The following is a 24,481-nucleotide window of genomic DNA, read 5'->3' on the forward strand; positions in this document are numbered from 1 at the left end:
TGTTGTAGTATGGCCAATTGTAGGTACACATAAACGAATTTAGCAAGCTCAGTAGAACAACTTTGCAGCTGTCTCTTCATTTAGGTATTTATTTCTTAAGCCTTTGTACTTAGAAACATTTCAGGACCTAGAAATCATTCCACTTACTGGAGGTAGAAATGTATTTGTATTTCTATTGATATTTCAGTAGTTTGGAAGGAAAGAATACATTGGATAAAAGAAAATATAGTGATTTTCAACAATGAGAGATTATTAACCTTTCAGTGGTGAGGAGACAGAAATACAGAGATTTAATGATTTGATTCAGGTCGCCAAGAGAATTGGTGCCAACGATAAGGCCAGAATTCATATCTTTCTGGTGTTTCCTTTTCTCTGCAAACAATATTTCATTTAAGGCCAGACTTTTTACACAGTTGTCCCGATCCGAAATGACTATATTTGTTTAACTGAAAAACTAAATTGCTATATCAACATCATTCTGAATCCATTAGAGTATTACATGCAATGACAGTACACCTAAGTCAGTCTGTTCTCTCTAGGGCACAGGGAAGGCACGAAGGCACGGCCAGGATATCGAGTTTTTTCCAAAGTAAGTTATCAATCCAGGAAGACCCTCAGGCTATCCTCCTTACCCCATCCAGCTGAAAACTACTTTCTTTGAAAATTACTCTCTTTGAATGCATTGTGTTTTAAAAAGGAGTAGGCAGACCTATTTCTCTCAAAAGGCTAGCCATGATCTCCCACACTGTCATGTATAGAAAAGGTCTATCACTAACAATTCCAGTATCCAGGTGAGAAATAGGATGTTCATTATTGTGCAACAACAGTTTCCCATTAGTATGATTGTTTTAATTACATGCTTATAGAACCAAACCCTGTACTTGACTCACTCTGACTCAGTTAATTTACCTGCTGCAATTTCCAAATGAACTTTAAACATGCACTGACCTTACTGGGAAGCTCTCAGTTCTAACCAGGTAGGGTAGAATTCTCTTGCTATTGTGAAAAACGTCCTACTGACTTCTGTGGACCTAGTGTGAGTAAGGTAATGCTCAGAAAGACATACGTAATCCAATTTTTTTTCTAGTGACAGTTGCAGTGATGGACTGTGAAGCATTATGAGTGGCAAAATGTCGGAGAATGACTATCCCCTGCTGATGGTCTGTAGATTGTCCATAGAGGCAAATAGCGGATTTTTTACCCATGTACCAGCTTTTGTTTCTGATGCTTTAAATTTGTTGATTTTCACATCTTTTAACTGTGACTGTTAAATAAATCTGTAAGTCTTTCAAAAATGAGGTACTGAAATACAGTAAAACTTTCTTATGCAGTACTTTGCCAAACAGGATTAACGTCCCTTCCAATCAAAGACACAAACTGCAATACCATTGATCTCTCTAAATATTTGAATCGGTAAGAAAAATATTTTTTTGTGGACCTGAACAGAAAACACACTTTTTAAACTTGTTATGTGACCTTTGAGTAAACACTTGTTTATTCACCCCTCTAGAGATGAATAACAGTGGTTACCTCTCTTAAAAAAAGAAGGGGGCTTAAGACCCAGACCCTCATCCCTGCAAGCAGAGAGCTCTGCAGCTGTGTAGAGCTGCTGCTGCCTCCTCAAATCTGCACTATCCAACGGGCCCTGCTCTGGTAACTGGTAATGGGCAGACCACGATGTAGTGGTCAGGCGGACACAATCAGCCATGTGATGCAGACTGATAACCTGGGCCCAACTCACTAAACTTCAATTAATTTTGTTGTGTTCTGTCTGTGCCAGCAGGTCTTTGTGCTAGATAAATCATTGTCTGTCCCCCTGATGCCAGCTTAAAATTTGAATACAATCCTTGTTATACACTTTTGCTGCTTCATCAGAAGTATGATCATCCACCTACCACTCATGACTCAGACCCAACCTGGTAACCTGGGAGCACGTAGATTTGGTACTGAAAACCATGGCCTAAGAGGCAGGGTCAATCAGACTGTGTTTAGATAAAATGGTAAATTCAGCGTTAAGCCAGCCCAGACCAAACATAGCTGCTGGAATGATGCTAAACCTTCCCAATGATTCAAATATACACATTTATTTTTGGAAAGGGTAAGTTTCCCAGAGGACTTTCTGTTATAAAGAATCACCTGTCCTCCGTCTGCTGACCAGCTAGCTGCCAGGGTAGAAACCTGAAGGCGACAAACACTGTACAGCCTTCTCTGCTGACTTGACAGGAAAAGCAGCTTTGATTTTATGGCTCTTTTGTGAGTCTTAGCTGCAGTGTGACAGGAGGACACGTGGTGCTGTGTCTATGAATATGGAACCATGATCCTGGTCCACATGGAGTTGTGTGTTGCCAGCCTGTCCATGCAATCTAACCTGATGACCGTTTGAAAACATAATCTGCAAGGGGAAGAAAAAAAGAAAACAAAGAAAGTGGGGAATTAGCAAACAATTGGCCTCAATCTCCTCACATCAAATCACTTTTATTGCTGAAAAATTGTAGTAAATGAAAAAATGTGCACTTCTGGACAGCTGGTAGTCTGGTCCTACCCACAGCAACAAACTCCACACAAGGCTGCAAGCGGGGAAAGGGAACTGACATCTTTCCCCATACTGGCACAAAACTAACCCACAGAGCATCTCAAGACATGCAAAGAGGCAGTGTTGCTTTTTGATTTGGCATTACTGCAAATCAGACAGAGGAGTGTGTATGGGTAATTTCTTTTGTCAGTGATTATTTTTTCAACAAAAACACCTTATTCTACAAAGAGAACTTCTAATTGCATCATGCCAATTGACTACTAGTTAATCTCATCTCAAATAAAGATGAGATTGAGATGATGCAATCATGAGAAATGTCAACTCGAAAGAACAGTGGCAATCTGCGCTTGGGAACAGTAACACAGGTAAGCAACTCAGCTATGAATCACTTTGAGAAACAGAAGACATACTGTCTTCCCCCTCCAAGCCCCATTTCATTTGTCCAGAGTAGGCTGTAAAGCAGCTGGTGTTGGGGGACATAATGCAATAAAAGAACAGAGTCACTGCAATATTGTCCTGCTTAAAGAAAAAAAAAAATCTGTAATTTTGAAAATTACAAAAAATACTGTCAATGAATAATGGATTTACCAGACTGGCAATCTGCTAGCAAGTGACCAGATCTGCACACCTTACTCACAAAATATGGTGTACGTCTTATTCAAAACAAATACAGGGACTGGCCCAAGATGTGTGACAGAGAAGGATGACAGCAGATGAATGCTTTGAACACCCACAGTAACAGACATTCACTTTCCTGCCTGCAACCTTGGGAAGCATCTGTGCAGTTAAGAGAGCAGCACTGTTACATTAACCCCTGTGAAACCATTAACAGGACACATAGCAAGGCCCATCTGTTTACAGGCCTCTGCAAGAGCTGCTGTTTTGTTGCTCTTTAAGTGTGAATGACACACTATACAATGGGAAATTGAGAAACTTTTGGTTGTTACACCAATATTAAAGCTGTGGTGAACTGCATTTGTGTCTTTCAAATAGGCAGAGTGACTTAATATTTCACAAACTAAAAAAAAAAAAAAAGTCATCTAGCTATAATGAATTGACCTTATGATTAAGAACTAAAAATACACCTTCGATCATCATGCAACAAAAAGAATGAACTAATTACTAGTTTTTAGGAACACATACAAAAGGCCATTTTTTTTGACTACTACTTCACGAAACTAGAAGTTGTGAGGTGTCACTTCTTGACCTCATGGCAGGAATCTGCAGTAGTGCCTGCTCACACCCGCCTGCAGGGAGGCAGCTGTTTGTGCTGCTGTGGGAAAGCTGGGCACCGCACAGCTGGGTGCTGCACAGCCCCACACCCAACTGACAGCCCCTGTCCCGGGGAGCCTACATTTCAAGTATATGACTAGGGATAATGGACAGAGATGGGAGCTGATGAATGCAGCGGGATACCAGAAATCCCACTGGATTACTGGATTTACAGTCTGAAATCCCAGCTGCTAACTCACCTCTCTAATATTGCCAAGTTAAAATTTCACAGTCTTATTTGTCACAGCAGAATTCACTCTGCTCTTCCTCTCTGAGGAAGAGGAGCTGTGAGACCCTTGTGCTTGTTCCTGAGCCAGGTCCCCTAAGTGATGCATGTGATAGAAATGCCTGGTTTCTCTGTGATTCCTCACTGCTTTCCTAGGGGAAAAGTAGTTGTAGGTTGAGTTACATGTTTGGTAGCAATGAACAGTGGAGGTCAGTATTCTGGGCACACAGCTTTGGAGGTCAGTGTTTAAACCACTGAGTAGAGGTTTAGACTCACCAGGGGCTTAGATGGGCTTCAGGAGACAGCCAGGACACAGTAACATGTTTCCTCCCAGAAAAGTGAACCTGCTCAATGCAGCCCCCATGCGAGAGCAGCAAATCAGAAGTACTCTGTTATGGTGAAATGGCCTTCACACCCAAGGACTCTTTAAGTGCCGGATTCAGAAATAAAAGGCCCAAATACTGGGGAAAAGCACCGTTGAAGGCAGTCTCCAGTGGCTTCTAAAATTGACAAGGGGCCATGACTCACACTGAGCCACCACTGATGTGGAGTGAAGAGCCCAGCTGCCACCCCACCCCGCTCCACCCTGCTCCGCCCTGGGGTGGGAAGCTGGATGGCTCCCAGTTGCCTGGCCAACCCCATGCAAATGTCTCAGATGTCCACTGCTCCTTTCCTCTTTACATCACCAGATGCAGACACCTTGTCGGTGGCCTTTCTCCCTCGCAACCCTGGCTTGCACGGAAATCCTGAGCCTCCAAAATATGTTTGTTTAAAAAAAATGGCATTAATCACTGAGTAAAAATTAAGCAGTGGTAGGGGTAATATGACTAAAGGCAGTTCCTATTTCTAGTAACAATACATGTTGCTCTTTGCCTGTTCTCTATCTGGATTCCTGATCTTCAGGACCAGGCTGGATGGTCTTTACACGTAGGAGAGCCAAAACAACGTCTTGCTTTCAAGAAAAGTAAGATTTGTGTCATCACATGAACCCAAGAGCGGTGGCTTTCAGCCAAGACGCTTGAAGGGTCTGGTAGTGTGGTCTCAGCTACCGTGCTTCTTCAGAGCATCCTTTCAGCACAGATTTATATCCAATGAAGTCAAAGCTGGAGGTGGCTTATAGGCAGTCATACAATTCATAGAATCATAAAATCATAGAACAGTTTGGGTCATAAGGGACCTCAAAGATCATCTAGTTCCAACCCCCCTGCCATGGGTAGGGATATGTCCACTAGACCAGGCTGCTCAAGGCCACATCCAACCTGGCCTTGAACACCTCCAGGGATAGGGCATCCACAGCTTCCCTGGGCAACCTGTGCCAGTGTCTCACCACTCTCATGGCAAAGAAATTCTTCTTAAGAATTGCCAGAGTTCCTAAGATTTGCCAGCATTTGATTGACAGCTGACTGAACATGAGCCAGCAGTGTGCCCACATGGCCAGAAAGGCCAATGGCGTCTTGGCTTGTATCAGAAACGGCGTGACCAGCAGGTCCAGGGAGGTGATTCTGCCCCTATATTCAGCACTGGTGAGACCGCACCTCGAGTACTGTGTTCAGTTCTGGGCCCCTCACCACAAGAAGGATGTTGAGGCTCTGGAGCGTGTCCAGAGAAGAGCAACGAAGCTGTGAAGGGGCTGGAGACCAACTCTTATGAGGAGCGGCTGAGAGAGCTGGGGTTGTTTAGCCTGGAGAAGAGGAGGCTGAGGGGAGACCTTATTACTCTCTACAACTACCTGGAAGGAGGTTGTGGAGAGGAAGGTGCCGGCCTCTTCTCCCAAGTGACAGGGGATAGGACAAGGGGGAACGGCCTTAAGCTCCACCAGGGGAGGTTCAGGCTGGATATCAGGAAAAAGTTTTTCACAGAAAGGGTCATCGGGCACTGGCAGAGGCTGCCCGGGGAGGTGGTGGAGTCACCATCCCTGGAGGTGTTTAAAAGACGGGTGGACAAAGTGCTCAGAGACATGGTTTAGTGGCAGATAGGAATGATTGAACTCGATGATCCAAGAGGTTTTTTCCAACCTGGTGATTCTATGGTCTCGGCACAAACACTAATAGCATCTAAAGGTTATTTCATATTTTTGGGCCTTTTTTCTGACTTCACCGAGACGACCGCAGGCCAAGTCTGAAAGGCAACGCGAGTTTAACAGCACTGTCCCCAACGCTTCCCCCTCCGTTTCCCGGAGGAGCCGCGCGGACCCCACGGAGCGGCCGCCCGGGGCGCGGGGCGGGGCGGTGCTCCCGGGGGCGGGGCGGGGCCGGCGGGCGGGGCTAAAGCGGGGCCGGGGCGGCGCGGGGCGGCTCTGCCGGGATGGGACCTTGAGAAGGTGGAGGCGGTGAGTTTGCGGCCGAAGGAGCGCGGCTGCGGTCTGCCTGCGGGGGCTGGGGGCGCCCGCCATGGAGCCGGTGACCAAGTGGAGCCCGAAGCAAGTGGTGGATTGGACTAAAGGTAAGGAAAGCGCCGGGTTTGCGCCGTGGGAACTTCCCCGTGTCGGGGCAGCGCTGCCCGCCCCGGCTGCTCTCCCTGCCGGCTGAGCCCAGGGGCTGCCCGCAACGGGCGGCTCGGCGCTCCCTCCCGGCTCGTTGCCTTACCTCTGAGCGCCCTGGTGCGTGGTTAGCCTTGGGTGGAAGGGTTGTTTTGGGACGTGGGAGGTGAGCTTTGCGCTGGGCTGCGTGCGAGTGGCTGCCTCGGGGTGCGCGGGTTTGCGCTGCGGTCTCCCCGGGGCTCGGCCCCCTTCTGCTGTGGTCCTGCTGGCCGCTCCGCTCGCGCGGGAGGGTAACTGCTCTTCCAGGCAGGTCTAAGAAGTTAAGTTCCAGCTTTTCAAGCAAATACCACTCACTGATCGAAAAAATTTAAGTTAAGCAAAAAACTTTATAAACTAGCTGCAGTAAAGAAGAACTCCTAATCCTGCTTAACCGTCATGGGATTAAACCGCTCCTGCTCGGAAAGTTGCAACTCTAGCTGTCCCTTCGCGTATCTGTCCATCCCAGCTCTCATCTCCGGTGTGTGTACTTGCTTCTTTCCCTCTCCCGACTATTGAAACTTTACTACTTCGCTAGGAAGTTGCCTCGCGATGTTAACGTAATTGGGGAGAGCCTCCGCGGGACCCCTAGGTGAAGGAGTCGTTCGGGAAGCCGCATTCTGTGTCCTGGTCCAGCAAACTCTTCGGTGGCAGAGAAACAGTGGGGAGAAGGGGGTTCTGAGTCGTGGACTGCTCCGGATCTCTTTGTGGTGTTGGGTGGCTTCAGGCTTTTCTTCAAAGGCAGGTCGAACCTCAGTTTTGTTAAACCAGGTTGAACTCTGTTCTTTTGGAATGCCCACTAGTTTATTACTGTTGTAATTTCTGCTCTATGTGGACTAAGTCAAAAAGGAAATAACTATGAATTAGGCGAGGGATTTATGGTTTAGAAAACGTACTTATCTTTCCTTTTAGGGACTGCATTTGCGTGTGATCGCCTTTTGTTACGTATTTCCACAGGGTTTGCTGGTGTTGAAGTTGAAGTGAAGTTAGCAGTGCTTTCAGAGATGAAAGTTTCCTTGGATTAGAAGCAGCATTTACTTATAGGAGCCATTAATGCTCTGTCTCAGGACCATAATGCTGATTAGACTGCGTGCCTGTGGTCAGCACTTGGCAGCAGTTCGGTGCAAGACCGAGGCAGATTTGGAAAGCAGGCTCATGTTTTCAAACAGTGTGAGATGGATACTCCCAACCCTCCTGAGCGTGAACATGTGCTTGAAGGGGCCGGTGCCAGTGACAGGCTGTTCAAGCAGACTTTGTGAGAAGAGGATTCCATAAAAACGTGCTGTGAAGTTATGCGTTAACATATAAATCATTTCTCCAGAAAGATCTCTCTTTTTCTGATTGGTATTGGTTTAAACAGGAGTGCATTGTTCCAATGAAATAAGCCTTTTGCTTTGGCATGTGCAGTATTTATATAATGCTTTTCCTTCATTGTGTTGTTTTTTTTTCTCTTGGGTGCCGAAAGTTTGTTGCCTTGCCAGATTAAAGAGTAAGCCTGCTAATCAGTTTAAAAGGCTTTATTATACTTTTGCATGCTTGGCTTCCTTTCTTGCATAATTTGTTTCACTTGCAGGTTCCTTGAACAGGTAATTCTTTAGCTGGACACTCAATTAGTGTTATGCAGAATAATTTGAGGGTGGCTCTAGTTGGGAGGTGGATCTTCTGACTAATGCAAACACATTTCCTTTGAAATGCAAAGGAATAAATTAAAGACTGCTGGTGACTTTTGTTTCTGCTGTTGTTTTTCAGTTTCTAGGTAAGCTTTTGACCTCTTTGGTGCACAACATCATTTGTTGTTACTCCCTGCGTGACAAGACTATAATGAAGAAATGAAATATGGATATTTTTCTTTATGGTTGTGCTTTCATCTCTGCACATTAAACTGACACTTTAATAGTTAGCTAACAACCTTATTAGCACAGTGTTTCTTAGATTATTTTTAATCTGAAATGGTTATTTACTGTGTAGTTTGCAACCACTGGGTTTTGTTTGACCAAAGACCAATAATTCTGTATTTGACTTTATGAATGCTATATTTAATTATCCATGTTAGTTTTATGGAAAAAGTGATTAGAGGGAAGATTATGACATTTTTCTTAACATTTGTCACGATATTCACTGGGCCAAGCTCTGAGAGGAAGTATTTGGCTGATGATATCCACTGCCCATAGTTAGTGCTGTGATGCTATGGACATGTATTCTAGAAGAATGATATAAATAACTGGCGGGAGATGCCAGCTCTCAGTAGGGAGATTGGTTTTGCAGGTAACGATGCATGCCTGTCATACTATGATAAAAACATCTTGGAAGAATGTAGAAAGTAGTGGAAATAATTGGTCTAACTTAGTCCATTTTAACATTCAATGTAAACTGTAATATTTCTCTAGGAACACTTTTCTTCCAAATATTTTTACAATCAAGCACATTAATGTTTTTTTTTAAATATCTTTTCCAAATCAAGAGAAGTATGGAAAGAAGCAGACCCCAAAAAGCAAAATCCAAAAGTAAGCTGTATGACTACTGCTGTACATAGCTTACTCACTTTTGATGAACTTGCCTTTTTCTTTAAAGTGACTTTTGAACTAACTTTTTAACAAGGTAACTCTTGTCCAGAATAGCTTTGTTTTGTTATTTTGAGCTGTTCATTCTTAAGAAAAAGCTGTAAATAGCATTTGTCTAGAATTTAAAATAGAACCTATCAAGAATTACTAAGCTGAACATGAACATCTTCAGATTTTTGTAGTCGGGGTTTAAAATAAATGCTCTGTTCATTGTTACAAGCAACAGCTGACCCAAAACGCAGTTGCTTGTCTTCTCTTGCTAGTTCAGACTAGAATGCTGCTATTTTTCATGAACAAGGGTGTCTTTTTCTGGTAGAGTGTGCTGTACTGACAGTAGCAGGCTATGTGGCTAATAAGAGTGGGTCTAGATAAACCAAAGCTGCTGAGGAAGAGTCGGACTTTTACTTCCTAGCAATTTTCTTTGTAGGTGAAGCATTTCTTAAGCTTTGACCAAAGATGTGATAACTTTAGCTATACTATCAGTCGTTGAAAACTGACATAAGCGCCTCTTCAATTTCTGTCTGGAGGAAGTGATGGTGTAGTTACAGGTTTCTCTTACAACATGACACTAATTTCAGTTGTATCTGGGGGTCATATTCAGCAAAGAAGAGGTTGTACTTTTGGTAAGATGCTGTATTGGTTTAATTTGTGGTTGGCTTGATGTGGAGTTTATGCTCTTTGATAAAGCCTGCACTGTTTTCCTGACTATACTGGGATATTTTTTTTTGAGTTGATCTTTAATGCATTCTTGCTCCTGTGCAGGCAAAGATGCTTATGGGCTCAAAGTCCTCACCTGTATCTCAAAGCACTCTCTTGTGTGCCCTGAGACTGAATTCCCTCAGAGCTTCTCAAGAGGGATTACTGGAGTTATTGAGGTTATTGTAGGACAGATATATGGCCATGGAAATTCTGGCACATCTGCAGTACGCTGCTGGTATTTGATTGTGGGCTTGCAGTTTCCTGGGCTATCCTGAGTCCAGAAACTGGCAAGAACCGATTTAGTTCCATAAGGTTACGCATAGAGAGAAATATTCAGCACATAATTTTACTGGTGTAGCACCAAATAAGGAAAGAGTGATCTGGTCATGTGGAGTAACTTTCTCTTGCCCCAGAAGCCCCTGGCTACTGAAACCCCTGCAACTAAGGTCATTCCTTAAAAGATGTGAGAGGAAGGAAAGGTGGGTATGGGGTAGAGCCTCCTGTCTGAGAAATGTCACTGTCTTGTTAGACAACCTCACCGTGCTTCCTTTGTTTGCTGTAGCCTGATCTGTCTCTTCCTGCTGCCCCTAGGCCTCACATACTTATGTGAGTTGTGACTTCAAGCCAAATTTTACACGGTAAAGACAGTTTGACATGCTTGTGGTTAGATGCCTCTGTTGTTGTGAGGCTCAATTACAATTTGGCCTTTGTTGCTATAGCTGTAGTCGCTAGCTGGGGATTGCATTTCTGCTTTGGCCTCTTTATTGCACTCGAGGTTTGGTTATTTCCTTCCTCAGTAGTTGATGGATATTGCTTATTCCAGTGCTTGTTATATCATGATATACTGTGATTTCCATTCCTGGTAAAGTTTTTGGCCAACTATATAGGTATGGGTGGGAGAAGGGGGGGGGGAAGGGAAATATGTTATTAATAGTTAGCAATTGATTGTGAGGGCCTGGTGTTCTTTCCTTTTTGAGCTATCTTGCTTACACAGGGAGATTTCAACAAGGTCAGTTATGTTGATAGTGTGTGCTGGGAGCTCCAAACCATAGCTGGACTGTAGAAACAATTATGGGTAAGGCATTAGTCCTGGAGTTACTTTGTATCCTTAGTTTTCCTTTTAAGTACTCATAAGTAAATACTATTGTATTCAACAGATTTGGGGAAATTGAATATGAATAAACCCCTAGTTATTTTTTGAGTGTTTCTTTTTTTTTTTTTTTTTTTTATTTAGTGAAGAGTAGAGCTGCCTTAACTGAGGCTGCAGAAGAATCCTCTGATTACTTGAAAATAGTTTTAAAGAGTATTTATTAAATAGCTCAGAAAATGACATTGAATGAACACTGTTTTTCAGGGCTTGGCTGAAATTCTGAATATAACTGATCCATAATGTTTTACTAAGTAAATCCATTTGTTTATTTGTGGGTGGAAACAGACTAAAAAGTTGCACAACCAGTTTGTACTACTTAATATTCATTCATTCTTGCTAAGATGGGGAATGTGTACTTAAAAAAAAAAACCAAAACAACAAAACAAAACAAGGAGCTGGCCTCTGTTCATGTGTTCAGATCATGTTTTCATGAGTTGTTTTTTTTTTTGATGTATTGCACTTTTCTGAGCTAATTGAGGTTTGTGATTCTTTTTGGTTATTATTCCTGTCTTTTCGTGTTCAGTCAGCTCTGTTTATTTGCCATTAAGTTGCTGTACAGTCCGTTAACCAAATATCAGGAAATCTAAAGGTCGATTGCTGTCAGCATTCTTGGAATTTCTTGGAATTGTCTTGGAAAGCAACATTTTAAATGCTAAAATCACAATGGATGTTAGTGAAAGGTTGATTGTAACTTTTGTAGAGGAATGTAGTGAAATGCTGAGAATGAATTTTAGGATACAAGGTGGTAGGTGCTACAAAGTATTATTTATGTAGTACCTAAAAGTAGTTAGTAGTGTTAAGAGCCAAGGTGCTGGGTCAGTATTAAACATCTAGGGATGTAAGGTAATGTATTTAAGGGAAATGCGTTTTAACTGCTCAGTAGAACATGCAGAGATTGAGAACATCAGTTGTTTTTCCTTCTTTATTTCAAGCTTTGCCTTGAGTGACAGGAGGTCCTTTGTATCTGTTGTTGCAGACTTCTATGGGAAAAGCCTCATTTTTTGATTGTCAGATTTTTATAGTTTTAATGTGCTCATTTCTTGCACTTCTGTCTGGGACCTTGTGTGTTTTCAATATGTAAATCGTCGGGATCACACCTCACTTTGTGTACTGTCTAGCACACTGCAAGAGCTAAGGAAAGACAAGGATAAAGTGCACTGGATAAACTGCATATTGAAATTTGTCATGATGTTTGATTTTCTTAACTAAAAGAGCCTGACCAAAGGCTATTATCTAACATGTGCTGCTAGATAGATTGCAATTATGAGTGTGTGTATACAGCCTGTGGGCAAGTATTTGAAAGTATGTGGAGTTTTTTGGGTGACGTTTGTTCTTTCCTTTTGATTTCTGTATTGCCTGGTTTAAGTCATGGTCTAACATATGAACTCTTTCCAGGTCCATCAGACAGACAATGACTAGTGATAGGGATTGCAGAAGAGGTTGTGCGACTGGTCTGTTTTTGGTTGGCTGCATTGTCTTAGGACAAGATTTTCACTTGCAGGAAAGCTTTACACAGAAGATATGTTCAAGTCCAAATAGTGCCTCTGCAAAGTGGAAAAAGCTTATTGCCATTGCATTTTTTCATAAAAGTGATGTTGGACTTAATTTGCACCTTGCATTTTCCTAGCAATGTTGCACAGTTGAGTGTCACCTCCCAAGAAGGATGAGATTTCTGCAGTGTCTGCTGGCTCTTGTCTTCCAAGTAGCCCAACTATAAGTCCTGTTAAAAGGAGGTAGCGAGGTACTGGTGTTTTTATAGCTAACATGAGGAGGAAAGGGTGGGCGGAAGTTAATGGAGCCGGGGCCTCTATTGCAGCCTTTCGCATATCAACAGTAGTTCTTCAGGACACAGCTTCTTGTGGTTTTGGGATTGCTCACAGATTTTTAGTGTTCATCCACAAGGCTGCATTAAGAGATAAGAAATTAAAACAAATACTATGCTTGACTGTGAATCCCTTTCTGATATTAGGCAGGGTGTGTAGTCCTTTTGTCGTTTGGGCTCTTGTTACCAGAGTGAGATGGCTTTGGAGTCTGAGGCTATTGTTCAGATCCCTGGGCCAAGCTTCCTTTGTATGAGGAAATGGCCTGTGGGTTTTCATATGCTTGCCTCCATCTTTTCAGAACACAAGGAATAACATTTCACAGCTTGGAGGATCTGCAGGAGGTACACTGAATCAGCCTGATCTGTTTCACTGACTTTAAACCTTCATTACCTATTGAAATAGATATCTATGGTATTGTGAAATGCAGTTAATTTTCATCAAATGTCACACATGATGGACAAAACTGAGCATATTTGATTTGATGAGATGAAATCATTGACCTTTAACTTTGGGCTATAGAGGTGCATTCCATATCTGGCTGACCTATGTTATAATTGTGTCAGTGCTGAGGTCATGTATTTTCTTGTATGTCCTTCTCCATGATACCCATTTACATGAACGTGTCTCTTTTCTGCTGCCATGACAAAATCTCTTTGGTCTTTTGGACTTTTTCTTGTACTAGTAGTTAGGTGTAGGTAAGCAAAGCATCTGGCGTGCTGTTGCAATCAAAGCTCTGTGGCATAACTGTGATCTTATCTTGCTCCTTCATCAAAGGAAATAACTCCATTTATAAATTAATTGATGCTAATCAAGGCTAAGGCTTCAGCAAAAGCAAGTGTTGGTATACTTCTAGGCTAATATCCTGATGTCCATCTCGTGCAAAATGAATGTTGCTTAGCTTGCCATCATTTTGTCATTAATAGCTTTGCTTATCGCAGTGTCTTTTATTACTGGAATGAAGCGTGAGTGAGTGCTTTATGAAAAGCACTGCAATGTGCTTACTTTGTCATTAAATAAGATATTTTGTCTGATATAGGTGTTTTCCTAGCCAGAACAGAAAGGAAAGGCTCAAGGTATTGCATCCTTTGGATATATTAGGAGTCTGGTGGGCCTGGTTATGGGCTTCTGTTGGGCGCTCTAGCTTCTGTGGCTTGTAAGACCTTTATCTAAAGAGAGGGTTTCTGCCTTCTGTTGTGATGTTGTTGCTCTTGCCAGTTCCAAAGATGCTTTGTTCTGAGCTGCAGGTCTTGCCAGTACTTTTTTCCTCCTCCTGAACTAGCATTGGGAAAGAGCTGTGTCCTTGCTGTGATGGCTGAAAGGTAATCCTTTGGTGGCAGGTGGACATGTAAATAGAAGAAATCTGTCAGTCCATTTCATCAGGACAGCAATAGCGTAACCTCAGTGCCTTGAAAAATTAATTATGAGTTGGCTGCTATCCTACTGCTGCAGGAGGCAGAATGCTGTACTTGAGCAGGTGCCTTAGCACTGCACTGCTGAGAGGATGTGTGCTTGGCTATAGGGGTTGCGAAGGAGAAGGGAACAATAAAGGATGAAGATTTCTCCCTCCCCAACCCCCATGTAGGACTTCCCCCTGAGAAAGGAGAGTGGTGTAACAAGTTCAGACATGTCTGAAGAATGTGGACTGAGAAACATGTGCAGAGACCATGGGGTGGATTTGTGCCTGGAGAGTATGTAGAGGAAATGTGGAAACCTAGTGAAATGCTGATACCTACTGCCATGAGTGCTTGGATTTTTGCTTTCCTTTTCCCCTGTGAATAGTTCTTGGGGCGATGTGTATTCACTGCTTCACTTCCCATCCTTCACAAGGTGCAGGATTCTTGTTTGTATTCTATTGGCATCACTGAACAGACTTTTAAAAGGATTATGCCAAAATATAAAACTTTAATTTTTGGCATTCCTAATGCAAGCTGTAATAGAAACTTTGGAAGAAAGAGGAGAACAAAGTTAAATACGCTATAAATTCTCTTTGCTTATTTTTTTTCCTTTAAAGTTTGTAGTATTCCATGTAGTATTTGGACTTCGGCTATACTCATCATAGTATGTAATATCTTGTGGAATGTAATCTCTGTGTAAACATAACAGCACTGTAGTTATTTCTTCATTTATAAAAACAATCCATCTTTTCTCTATACATACTTCACACTATTTCAGACAGTAACACTAGACGGATAAATCCATATGTGATCAAAACAAGAATTTGGAAATAAAACCTGCTGATAATGTCTTTTTTTCTTGCTGGTTTTGGTTGTGTCTCATGATAATGTGCTAGGGATCAGTGCATTAAAAAAGTTAAGAACACTGCCCTCAATTATGATTAGGATTTAATGGTAATCTTGGAGAAAGATATAATATTGGCATTTGAGAATGAGATTCATTGCTTATTTGGGAGTGGAGGTCTGGTTTTGCAGCAGTGCTGAAGCATTAAAATGGACTGAGATGGTTGCTGTGCTTTCATAGCAGGTACTCATTGGTGATGGGGCTCTCAGCAATGTGTGCATTTTTACTTTTGCTCTTATGATAGTTCATGCTTCTTAAATGTTCTGTTGCTTACTACTTTATTAGAGTATGTGTACCAGACATACTAGCTGGTGGGATTCTGGCTAGTTCTACTACTTCTATTCAGATTTTGAAAGTATTGAGAGATGATGTCTGGAGTGGAACCTTGAGAAATAGATTCTGGGGACTGATGAAGTGTTCCCTTTGTGCCTTCTACAATTCTTATCCTGATGTAATCTTAATGCATCATTATGACAATATCTCTGGTGCTTCACAGTTTCTTTCAGTGCCTCTCTCAGTAGGAATTTGCTCTTATTTTCATTTTAAAGATAGGGAGTTAACCTACTTCAGGTTAGTTGGACTTGCACTGTGTAAGGCAGCTGTACTCCGGATTGTTCACAATGTTATCTGTGTAGTAGAAACAGCATTATCATGGTTTTCCTGGGTGTTTTAGTACCCTAATGCAGTTACATTGCTTATAACCTCCTGAAATATCTGTTTGGGCTACTTCAGACGTCCATTTATGGCTCTGGATTGTGAAGCACATGGCGAAAGTAAGTGATTTCCCTCTGGCCATTCAAGTCAGGATTAAGATGTGATTTATTTAGATGTCTATGTTCCTGTTATAGTCACTGGAGAGTAGCTCAGCAGATCTTGTGCTTGGTGTCTGTTTCAAGGCAAGCTGAATAGTGCTGTGGTCTCCAAATGCAGAGTTGATGTCTGTTTAGTATCCTAGCTCAAGCATGTCAATCTCCAACTAGGTCCATCCCATGTCTGTAGCAGAGGAAGGAAACTTGGTTCAACATTGTAGCTATTTGGATCCTCCTTTCTCTATTAGTCAGCTGATATCTGCTGAGGTGCAGGAAGTACTAACAAACAAGGAGGCGTATTAGTTTAAATTATGTGTACGCTGGCTTAAAATAAAGCATGGCTGCATTTAGGGTTGTTGGAATGCTACTAGTCAATAGGCATCTGATATAAAAAAGCTATTGAATATAATCAGTGTGATAAGTATGTAGGGAAGCTGTAATTATCTCATGCAATTCAGTATCTGATGGTAAATGCTGTATTTTAACACGATCTTAAACTATTGCATGTAAGAGTAATAAAGCATGTAGATGTGGCACTTCATGATATAGTTTAGTAGGCATGGTGTTGTTGGGCTGATGCCTGGACTTGGTCTTTGAGGTAATTTCAACCTCAGTGATTCTGTGATTCTATAATAACAGATGCATGTGTGATAACTGACTTCTTCTGTCCTTTCTGCTTGGCCTAGCCACCAGTGCCATGTCTTTAGTTGGTGCACGACTTTTGTAAAGCTATGTAGAAAGATGAGCAGCACCACATTTTTTTTGAGTCAAAAGGCGGCCTCCAGCAACTGTAATTGAATGGGAAGTAGCTGATAGGTTTTAGATTAGAAACACTTGGGGAGCCCTCTCCGGGGCTCTCTCTGGGCTTTGGATTCTTTGTACAGCAGAAACTTTCCTACCTTAGGGTGCTTGCCATGATGGGAAAACAGTTGGAAAAATGCGTTTTCATTGATGTTGCTGGAACCTAATTTTCAAAGTAACTAGTCTTTAATAGTTTGGGAAGTTGTTCCATATTATCTTAGACCACATCGTGGTGCCTGGGTTCCAAGCTAGTGAGAATCTTTGGTGTGTAATATTATCTGTTGAAACAAGGCAATTGACAACTGGACACTGGAGTGTGGTCATAGTACTACTGGCAATGCACTATTTCAGGTTTTAATGTGGTAAGATTAGTAGTGGCTTCTCAGGATACTATATTTAGAGAGGAAATCCAGGTTCTAGCAGAGTCAGTCCCAGGCAAAGGCATTCCTGGAGACTTTAGTTGAGCTGTCATTCCCGACTGCTAAATTCCCAAGTTGTCAGCCTATGTTCATTTACAGATTTTGCTCAGAGGAACGTGGCTTGGTTACTGCAGAATACTGAATGGACTGTGTGCTTTACAACTCCTGTATAATTGGGCATAATGCTTGTAATTTTGTTATCCAGTATCATCCTCAGTTTTCCAAGAATTAAGTGTGTTGAAATCATGGTTGGAAATTTAGTTAATTATGTCTTGTGCCTTTACTGAAATATATTTTGCTATTTAATATTCCACTGTCATTGAGCGTTCTCAAATCTGTTAAACTTGGAAAACTACTTTTTTATTAAGATTTAAGCTATTTTTCATTCAGACTTTGGGCTATGTGAGGGCCATATCTCAAGATGTTTCTGGCACCTAGGAATTGTGCATTTCCTGGCAACTGCACCAGTGAAGTTCTAGCCTGTAACAGACCCTTCCAGAAAAACTCAAACCAAATGCAATGTAGCTGAAATACTGTGAGAAAAGAAGCAAGTAGCCATCAATTAAATTGACTGACTTCCCTACAAATATCTGATCGTGCTTTACTGTGTCTTGAAAGTATCAGGAAGATGCATTTGAAGCTTCAGCAGAGGGTGAGAAATACTTTGTCAGCATCCTATTAAGAAGGTGGATTATCTGCTCATGCTCTTGCCTTTTCATTATCACAAAAGATATTGTATGAGGATGTTGGACAGAATGGCTGTGATAGTGTTCTTTCCTCCCATCCTCTTTACATCTGGGAAGGAGGTAGGGCTCCTGGTCAGGTTGGTGATATTTTGGACTTTTGTATGATTCAGATAGAGCCCTCAGTTTTGCCACCATTGATCTTTGATGCATTTCGCTTTTTTACAGTTCCTGTTCCTATAGTTGAACTGAGGTGTCTGTTATTTTAGGAAGCAGCATCATCACTGAGCATCTAACTAGAGCTGTAAGATGACAAGGAATAATGAAAGTCTGTCAGACAGGTAATTGTTTGAAGCAATTATAAAAATATAGGGAAGCTGAAAGATTTGGTGATTGACTGCTCAATTGATAAATCTTGCTTTTTGACACACTGTTCAAAGGAAGCCGAGAAATTTCAGTGATATGCTTTAAAATGCTTATTGTACTGGATGCGTTAAGGCAGGTATCTCCTGTCACTAGGACAACAGTGTGTTTTGCCATTACAAAGTTTTGGGTTGTTTTGTGTAGTTAGGTGAGCCAACCGTATCAGTCCTTTCTACACCACTCTGCTGCTGCCTTTATTGCTTCAAACGTATGCTGGCTGCTTTGGCTCTGGGAGGTCTTTGTAGCCAGGCTTTCTCCTAGCCTTGCTCTGCACATCTCCCCTCACCCACTGTTGGGAACCCAGCAGCTACTTTACATTAACGGCTTTAAGCTTTCTGAGCCTTTTCACGTTTCTGTGAAGCTCTTCACCAAGCTGTCAGCTGTGATGGCATCAGCCTTCCCACTTCTTTGCATGTGAAGGGGGAACTGCTAAAGGAGTTAAATGTTTGCCTGTACAACATAGAGAGTCATTCCTTGTCTCATTTTCTTTTTCCCTTTTAAGCTGCATTTGGAAAGAGGCTGGGACTTGTGTTCCTTCATCTTGAGACTTCTTGTGTGTCCTGGCTCATGGAAGGGACTCCTGTATGGTATTTTAAACAGCGTAGCTAGAACTAAGTGTGGGGATTTTTAACATGAAGCAATGTATGCATCCAAGTAATGACAGTCTCCTATGACAATTCAGTAGTGGCTCCTGGGCATCTGTCCATGATGGAAAGAGGCATGCACAGTCAGCATTTTTCTGTTAATGTCATTCAGTTTGCTGTGACATATTAATGTGATTAGCAGGTGCTGATAGCTGATGATTCCCATGTGCCTTTACTTATGCTTCCCTGGTGACAGTGAGATTGTAAGGTGCTAGTCATAAACGTTTTGTAACAGTGTAGGAGGTTGTAATCTAAAAAGCTGGATATCTAGCAGCTACATCAGCTGTTGCCTTACAGCAGACTGCTCCCTGACTAGCTCATGGGTGTAACAGTAATCACAGTGTTTGCAAGGGTGCATACACAAAGGAGAGGCAGATGTGAGTAATGGACTTTGCTGCAATCAGCCAAAACAGTTCCACATGGTGGTGTGAGCAGGCAGCCAAATGAAATTACAGGGATCACCCCATTTCTTCTTGTGAGCCAAGAAGCAGGCAGTTTTGTAATGTTACCTCTTGTTTCCCCTGTGGGAACAGGCATCAGAGTGTTAATTACCAGAGTTCAATAAAGGGAGCTCTTGTGACTAATGAAGTACTTTCAACCACAGAAACCTTGAGACTTTCAAAAGGCAAGCTCTTAATTCCACGTTTGAGATCAAGGCCCTAGGACTTATGGTTGTGCTGTATTAACCACATAAAGTTATCAGACACACAGGCTTCATGTGCTAGACACATAAACAAGTAATGTGGAGTGTACTGTTACTGTTTTTAGAAAATGAAATTACCTTGGATTTGACCTTTGGAGGGATAACGTTCATTTTTAGGGTCAGCAAAGGCCTTTCTTTATACTTGCCAAGGAGTGTAAATCACTCTTGCTGGAAGGGTGTGTTGGCTTGGTTTCTCAGTGGAAGGGGCTTAACCCATTAAAGTTGACAAGCCATGGAGGCATCCCCCTTAGGAAGTATTCTCCAAGGGCAACAATGTTTTTGTGCTGCCTGTAGTTAGTGTGTAATTAATATTATGAACATTAACATTGAATGCTATGGTTATGTTTGCTTCTGTTTTGTTCTTCTGGAAGAATATTTATCCGTGCTGTTGTGAAATAGTTGGGAACAGTAAACCAGATGGCCCGAGGTTTGGTGATAGGATGTATGGACTGATGGAAGTTACCCTCTGTATAAGGAGGTCGGAAGTTTTGGGTTTTGTCTGAGTGGAATGGGTTGGTTGGTTTTTCAAGTCAGGATATTGCTTTGCCATGGAGTTTTGCTATGCAGTGGTCTCTACAGGGTTCCCTTGCTGGAGGTTTCAGCAGAGACACAAGAGTGGCTGGGTAGGGATCTGGCCTTCCCAGAGCTTGCCAGGCCTGGCTGATTTCAGCCCCTACAAAGAGGATGTGAACTGCTGCTTTTGTCAGCTCTGGTCTGCAAGGAGATGCTGGGGTTTTTTTCCTGTGGCTCTTGTTCCAGTGTCTTTCACCAGGACTAGTCTCTGTGCATGTGCGTGAAAGGGGGAAACAGTAGCTGAAGTTTACTGTCTGTAGACCAAGAGACTGACAGTTTAATATCTATTAGAATTGAAAACGTAGTGTTAAAGACATGTCCGAATTTCATGTGAGTGGAGTGGTATGTCAAGGGAAAGCAACTTGGGGATAGGAAGACTTCTCTGTTAAGCAGTTTATTACAGGCCACATAATGTTCTTCTGCGGTTTGCTTGCTTTTGAGATACTGCTGCTTGTGTCATTTGAAATAAACAGTAAGATAGGGAAGTAATGTAAAATCTGTGCTTGCTGTGGTTACAGCAGTGTGACTATCGAAAGTCAGTTAGATGGTGTCTGGGTGTATTTTTCAAATGGAAATCTTCCACAGTAATCTCTCCTCATCTTTCTTCTTCTTGTGGCTATATTTCCTTTTATTAATGGCATTTTCCTGTTGCTTGATTCTTTCCTAGGTAGTGTTCTGTCACATTGATCTTGCTTGACTAGGAGTAACCTCATTCTCTCCCGACTGTTTTGTTTGCAGATTTTTCCTTAGTAAATAAGATGCTTATAGAAATGATGAAGAGCAGAAAATATTTTAATGAATTGCATTAGCCTTTGAATGGGGGAGCCCTCATCCTTTGTCAGCTATTGGTAAGCAGCAGACAGGTATCCTCTGTGGTGACAATCTGGAAATAAACTGATACTTGACAGGTTTCTGCTTTTGGGTATCCAGTACTTGTGCAGAGGGCACTGCTGGAGCTGGTGGGGTTTTCTGGAATTCTTGGTAAAGAGTCCATGAGGATGGTGCCATCCTCTCAGCAGCTGTCTCAGTTTGTCAATATGAACCTGTTTGCAGAAAGAGTATCTGTCACTTCCTTTATTGGTGTCTTGTTAACTCCTAAAAGTCACTAATGCCTTTTTTTAAGAAAAAAATCTTCTTCCCCTCCCTTTTCCCATCCCTTACTTTCCATCACTGTCTTCTTTCAAAGTACTACACAGCAGTATTACATCTGAGTTTACATATCCAGATGTCATCCTTGAGAATAGTGAGCAATTTGTCACGGTTTGGAAGTGTGAAAACCTGATCACCAGCAGGAGATCGCTACAGCACTAAACATGCAGCAGATCAGCTTGCAGAAGTTCAAGCTGTGGGAATAATCTCTAGCTTGGAAAAGTTGTTTGGTCTTTCTAGACTTCTTCCAAATCTGTATTTCAAAGACTAGCAAAGCCTTGAGAATTTTACAGTGCACATTAAATGTAACTAGGTGATCGTTTCTACTCCATTCTTCTCTTCAAGCCCAATGTTAGTCATGGATCTACATAAGGCACTCAGTTTCACCTGAAACTTAGCATTTACTACTTATCACTTCTACTCTTTGTACTGATTTGCAGAAAACACTGGGGTCTTTAATAACTAGTAGTGGAGAGCAGAAAACCCAAGCACCAACAGGATGCTTGTTGTTTTTTAGAAAACTTAATGCTGTTTGAAAGGTAGCTATGGGAGCAGCAAATGGAAAAGAAAATAAAGAAATGAGTGTCTAGGTGACTTTAGAAATGGAAAGTGAAGTGTATTGGGTTTAAAAACTGGTGCAAGAATGATTGTAGCCACTGTTTTTTAGGGCAGTATTTGCATCCCTTATTTTCTAGCCTGTTTTTCACGTGTTTCAATTATGGATTGACTTCATTCTTTGTGGTTAACTACTGCATTAAGTGTAAGTGCTCTCCTCTCTCCCCTGCTCTTGCAGTTTCTCTTGCATGTCTTCATAACCCAGGCTAGGGACAGTACATTGAAGAGCTTTGTCTGTTTTTAGTAATGGGTATCTTGTGTCAGTGTCCAACTAACTGACTATACCCTCGTGATTATGATTTTAGGATAGCTAAAGCAGGGTCTACATTCAGGAAATTATGTTCTGAATCATCAACATGAGTATTCAAGCAGTATGTGGTGGGTTATTCCCCTTTTTTGTAAAAAGAGCAACCAAGAAGAGGGAGGAAGAAGAACATCTGGATTGGATGTGAGGCAGGAAAACAAACCTGTCATAGTGATGCAAAAGTTAGTGATCAATGCTCTTAATACAGCAGAACTATAGGTTATTTCTGTGCTTAAAGTAATATTACAGGATCAGGACCTCATTGTATAAGACGACATGCAGTCTCATGCATAGAGACATGTACGCAGGTAGTGCGCTCCCCAAGGACTAAATTGTATCAGACAAGAATGCAAACCACATTCATGGCTTTTTCACCCCTTCCCGCATCTGTTTTACAAATAAAGAACTCAAAGCCTTAAAGGGAGATTGTCCACTTGATACTCTGTTGATAGGGCTATTAAGTTATTAGTCTGTCACTATCACAAATGTTAATTATTTAGCCTTATTTAAAATCCAATTCAGAGAATACTCCCAGTTGGTTAGTGTACACCTGTAGACATGCATGATCTGAAGGTTCATATAACTGAAGCTGGGAGTAGTAATATTTGGGATGAGAGAGAAATGGGATCCTTAAAAGATGAATCAACCAATGGGTTAATAGACATTTTCTGCATGGATAACTTGTCAGCTTGTAGGAGGTTATCTCCCTGTTCTTGCCTCTTGTCCAGAGAAGAGCAGTGAACCTGGTGAGGGGGCTGGAGAACAAGTCTTATGAGGAGCGGCTGAGAGATCTGGGGTTGTTTAGCCTGGAGAAGAGGAGGCCGAGGGGAGACCTTATTGCTCTCTACAACTACCTGAAAGGAGGTTGTGGAGAGGAGGGAGCTGGGCTCTTCTCCCAAGTGACAGGGGATAGGACAAGGGGGAATGGCCTCAAGCTCCGCCAGGGGGGTTCAGGCTGGACATCAGGAAAAAGTTTTTCACAGAAAGGGTCATTGGGCACTGGCAGAGGCTGCCCAGGGAGGTGGTTGAATCACCATCCCTGGAGGTGTTTAAGGGACTGGTGGACGAGGTGCTGAGTGGTATGGTTTAGGGAGTGATGACCCAGTGGGTCCCTTCCAACGTAGTGATTCTATGATTCTATGAAGGGTTGCTGTTCTCTAACAGTTCCTTTTCTCTTAGCTGTTTGATTTGTGCTTAGCGGAGACAGGCATAGGAATGATGTTTCTTTTCTTTTTTTTTAATAGATTATTAATTTGTTTAGTATGAAAGCTAACCCTAATTTAATAAGTTAAGATAAAAATTCTCTGAAACAGGGTTTGAGTGTAAAATGGTTCTCTTTCTAAAAAGAATGAATAGTGGCATAGAAAAACCTCAGTATGAGGAAAAATTGACTGTACAGTGATGCCATATAGACAAAGAATTGTTAAATGCATGAAAATAATGAACTGAAGAAGCATTGCTTTGAAGTGTCAGTAGGCAAAAGATGATACAGGAGGAAATACAGGTGACTGTTTTACTGAGGTTATCTCTCTGAAGCAGAAACGTTTCCTTGCTCAGGCTGCTTTGAATCTTTGACACCTTGAAGTTTCATTTCATGATGGTGCTTATGTAAACTGCTTGTTACTGTGAAAGCATTAGCACTATAACTGAAATTACAAGACTTAAAGAATGGCTCATTAAGTTTCTGGGCAGTCCTCGCATGCCTGGTGCTGTCCTGAAAATTGGTTTTTAAATTTGGTTTTGAATTACTTTAAGGTATAGTTTAATTAATGAAGTTAGGTAAGCTAGACAAGTACAGTGGTAGGGAACTACCTCTTGTTAAGTTTAGCTTCATATGTCTGCTTCTTGGAAAACTGGAGCAGGGAGGTGTTTTGAAGGATGATGTGAAACCTGCCAAGGTGAAATGTTGCTTCGCTTTAAACAATATTAGACAAAATGAGGTAATAATATCTGAGGCCCAGAAGACCGTTGTGACCAGCAGCCTGGGATGCTCATGTGACACAGCACAGGCAGTTTTGAGTAATTAGGTGGTAAATTCACTTAGTGTCTTGAATATTTTGTATTGAGGGTATGGCGAGAACAGGGTCAAGCAGAATGGATTCTATTGTCATGGGAAATATGAAAAGTGCAGCGACTCTCTCCATCTGCATCCCGTCATAGAATAGTTGGTGTTGGAAGGGACCTTAAAGATCATCTAGTCCCAACCCCCTTGCCATGGGCAGGGGCATGCCACTAAATCAGGCTGCCCCGTCCAACCTGGCCTTGAATCTTCTCATTCGCC

The 24,481-nt window shown here is 42.0% G+C and overlaps 1 protein-coding gene across 3 annotated transcripts in view; it reads left to right on the forward strand.

Moving 5' to 3' along the window:
* Window positions 1-6,318: 6,318 nt before the first annotated feature.
* CNKSR3 (CNKSR family member 3) overlaps window positions 6,319-24,481 on the forward strand; it is a 64,078-nt gene continuing 45,915 nt past the window's right edge. For 2 of the 3 annotated variants that reach the window (XM_054061084.1, XM_054061085.1), the window contains exon 1: window positions 6,319-6,473. In XM_054061084.1, coding sequence (XP_053917059.1) covers window positions 6,422-6,473 — 52 coding nt within the window. In that variant the 5' untranslated portion in view covers window positions 6,319-6,421. The remainder of the gene's footprint in view (window positions 6,474-24,481) is intronic. The other variant, XM_054061086.1, reaches the window with a different exon arrangement.

This window comes from Cuculus canorus, chromosome 3, assembly GCF_017976375.1.
Source record: "Cuculus canorus isolate bCucCan1 chromosome 3, bCucCan1.pri, whole genome shotgun sequence".
Lineage (NCBI taxonomy): Eukaryota > Metazoa > Chordata > Aves > Cuculiformes > Cuculidae > Cuculus > Cuculus canorus.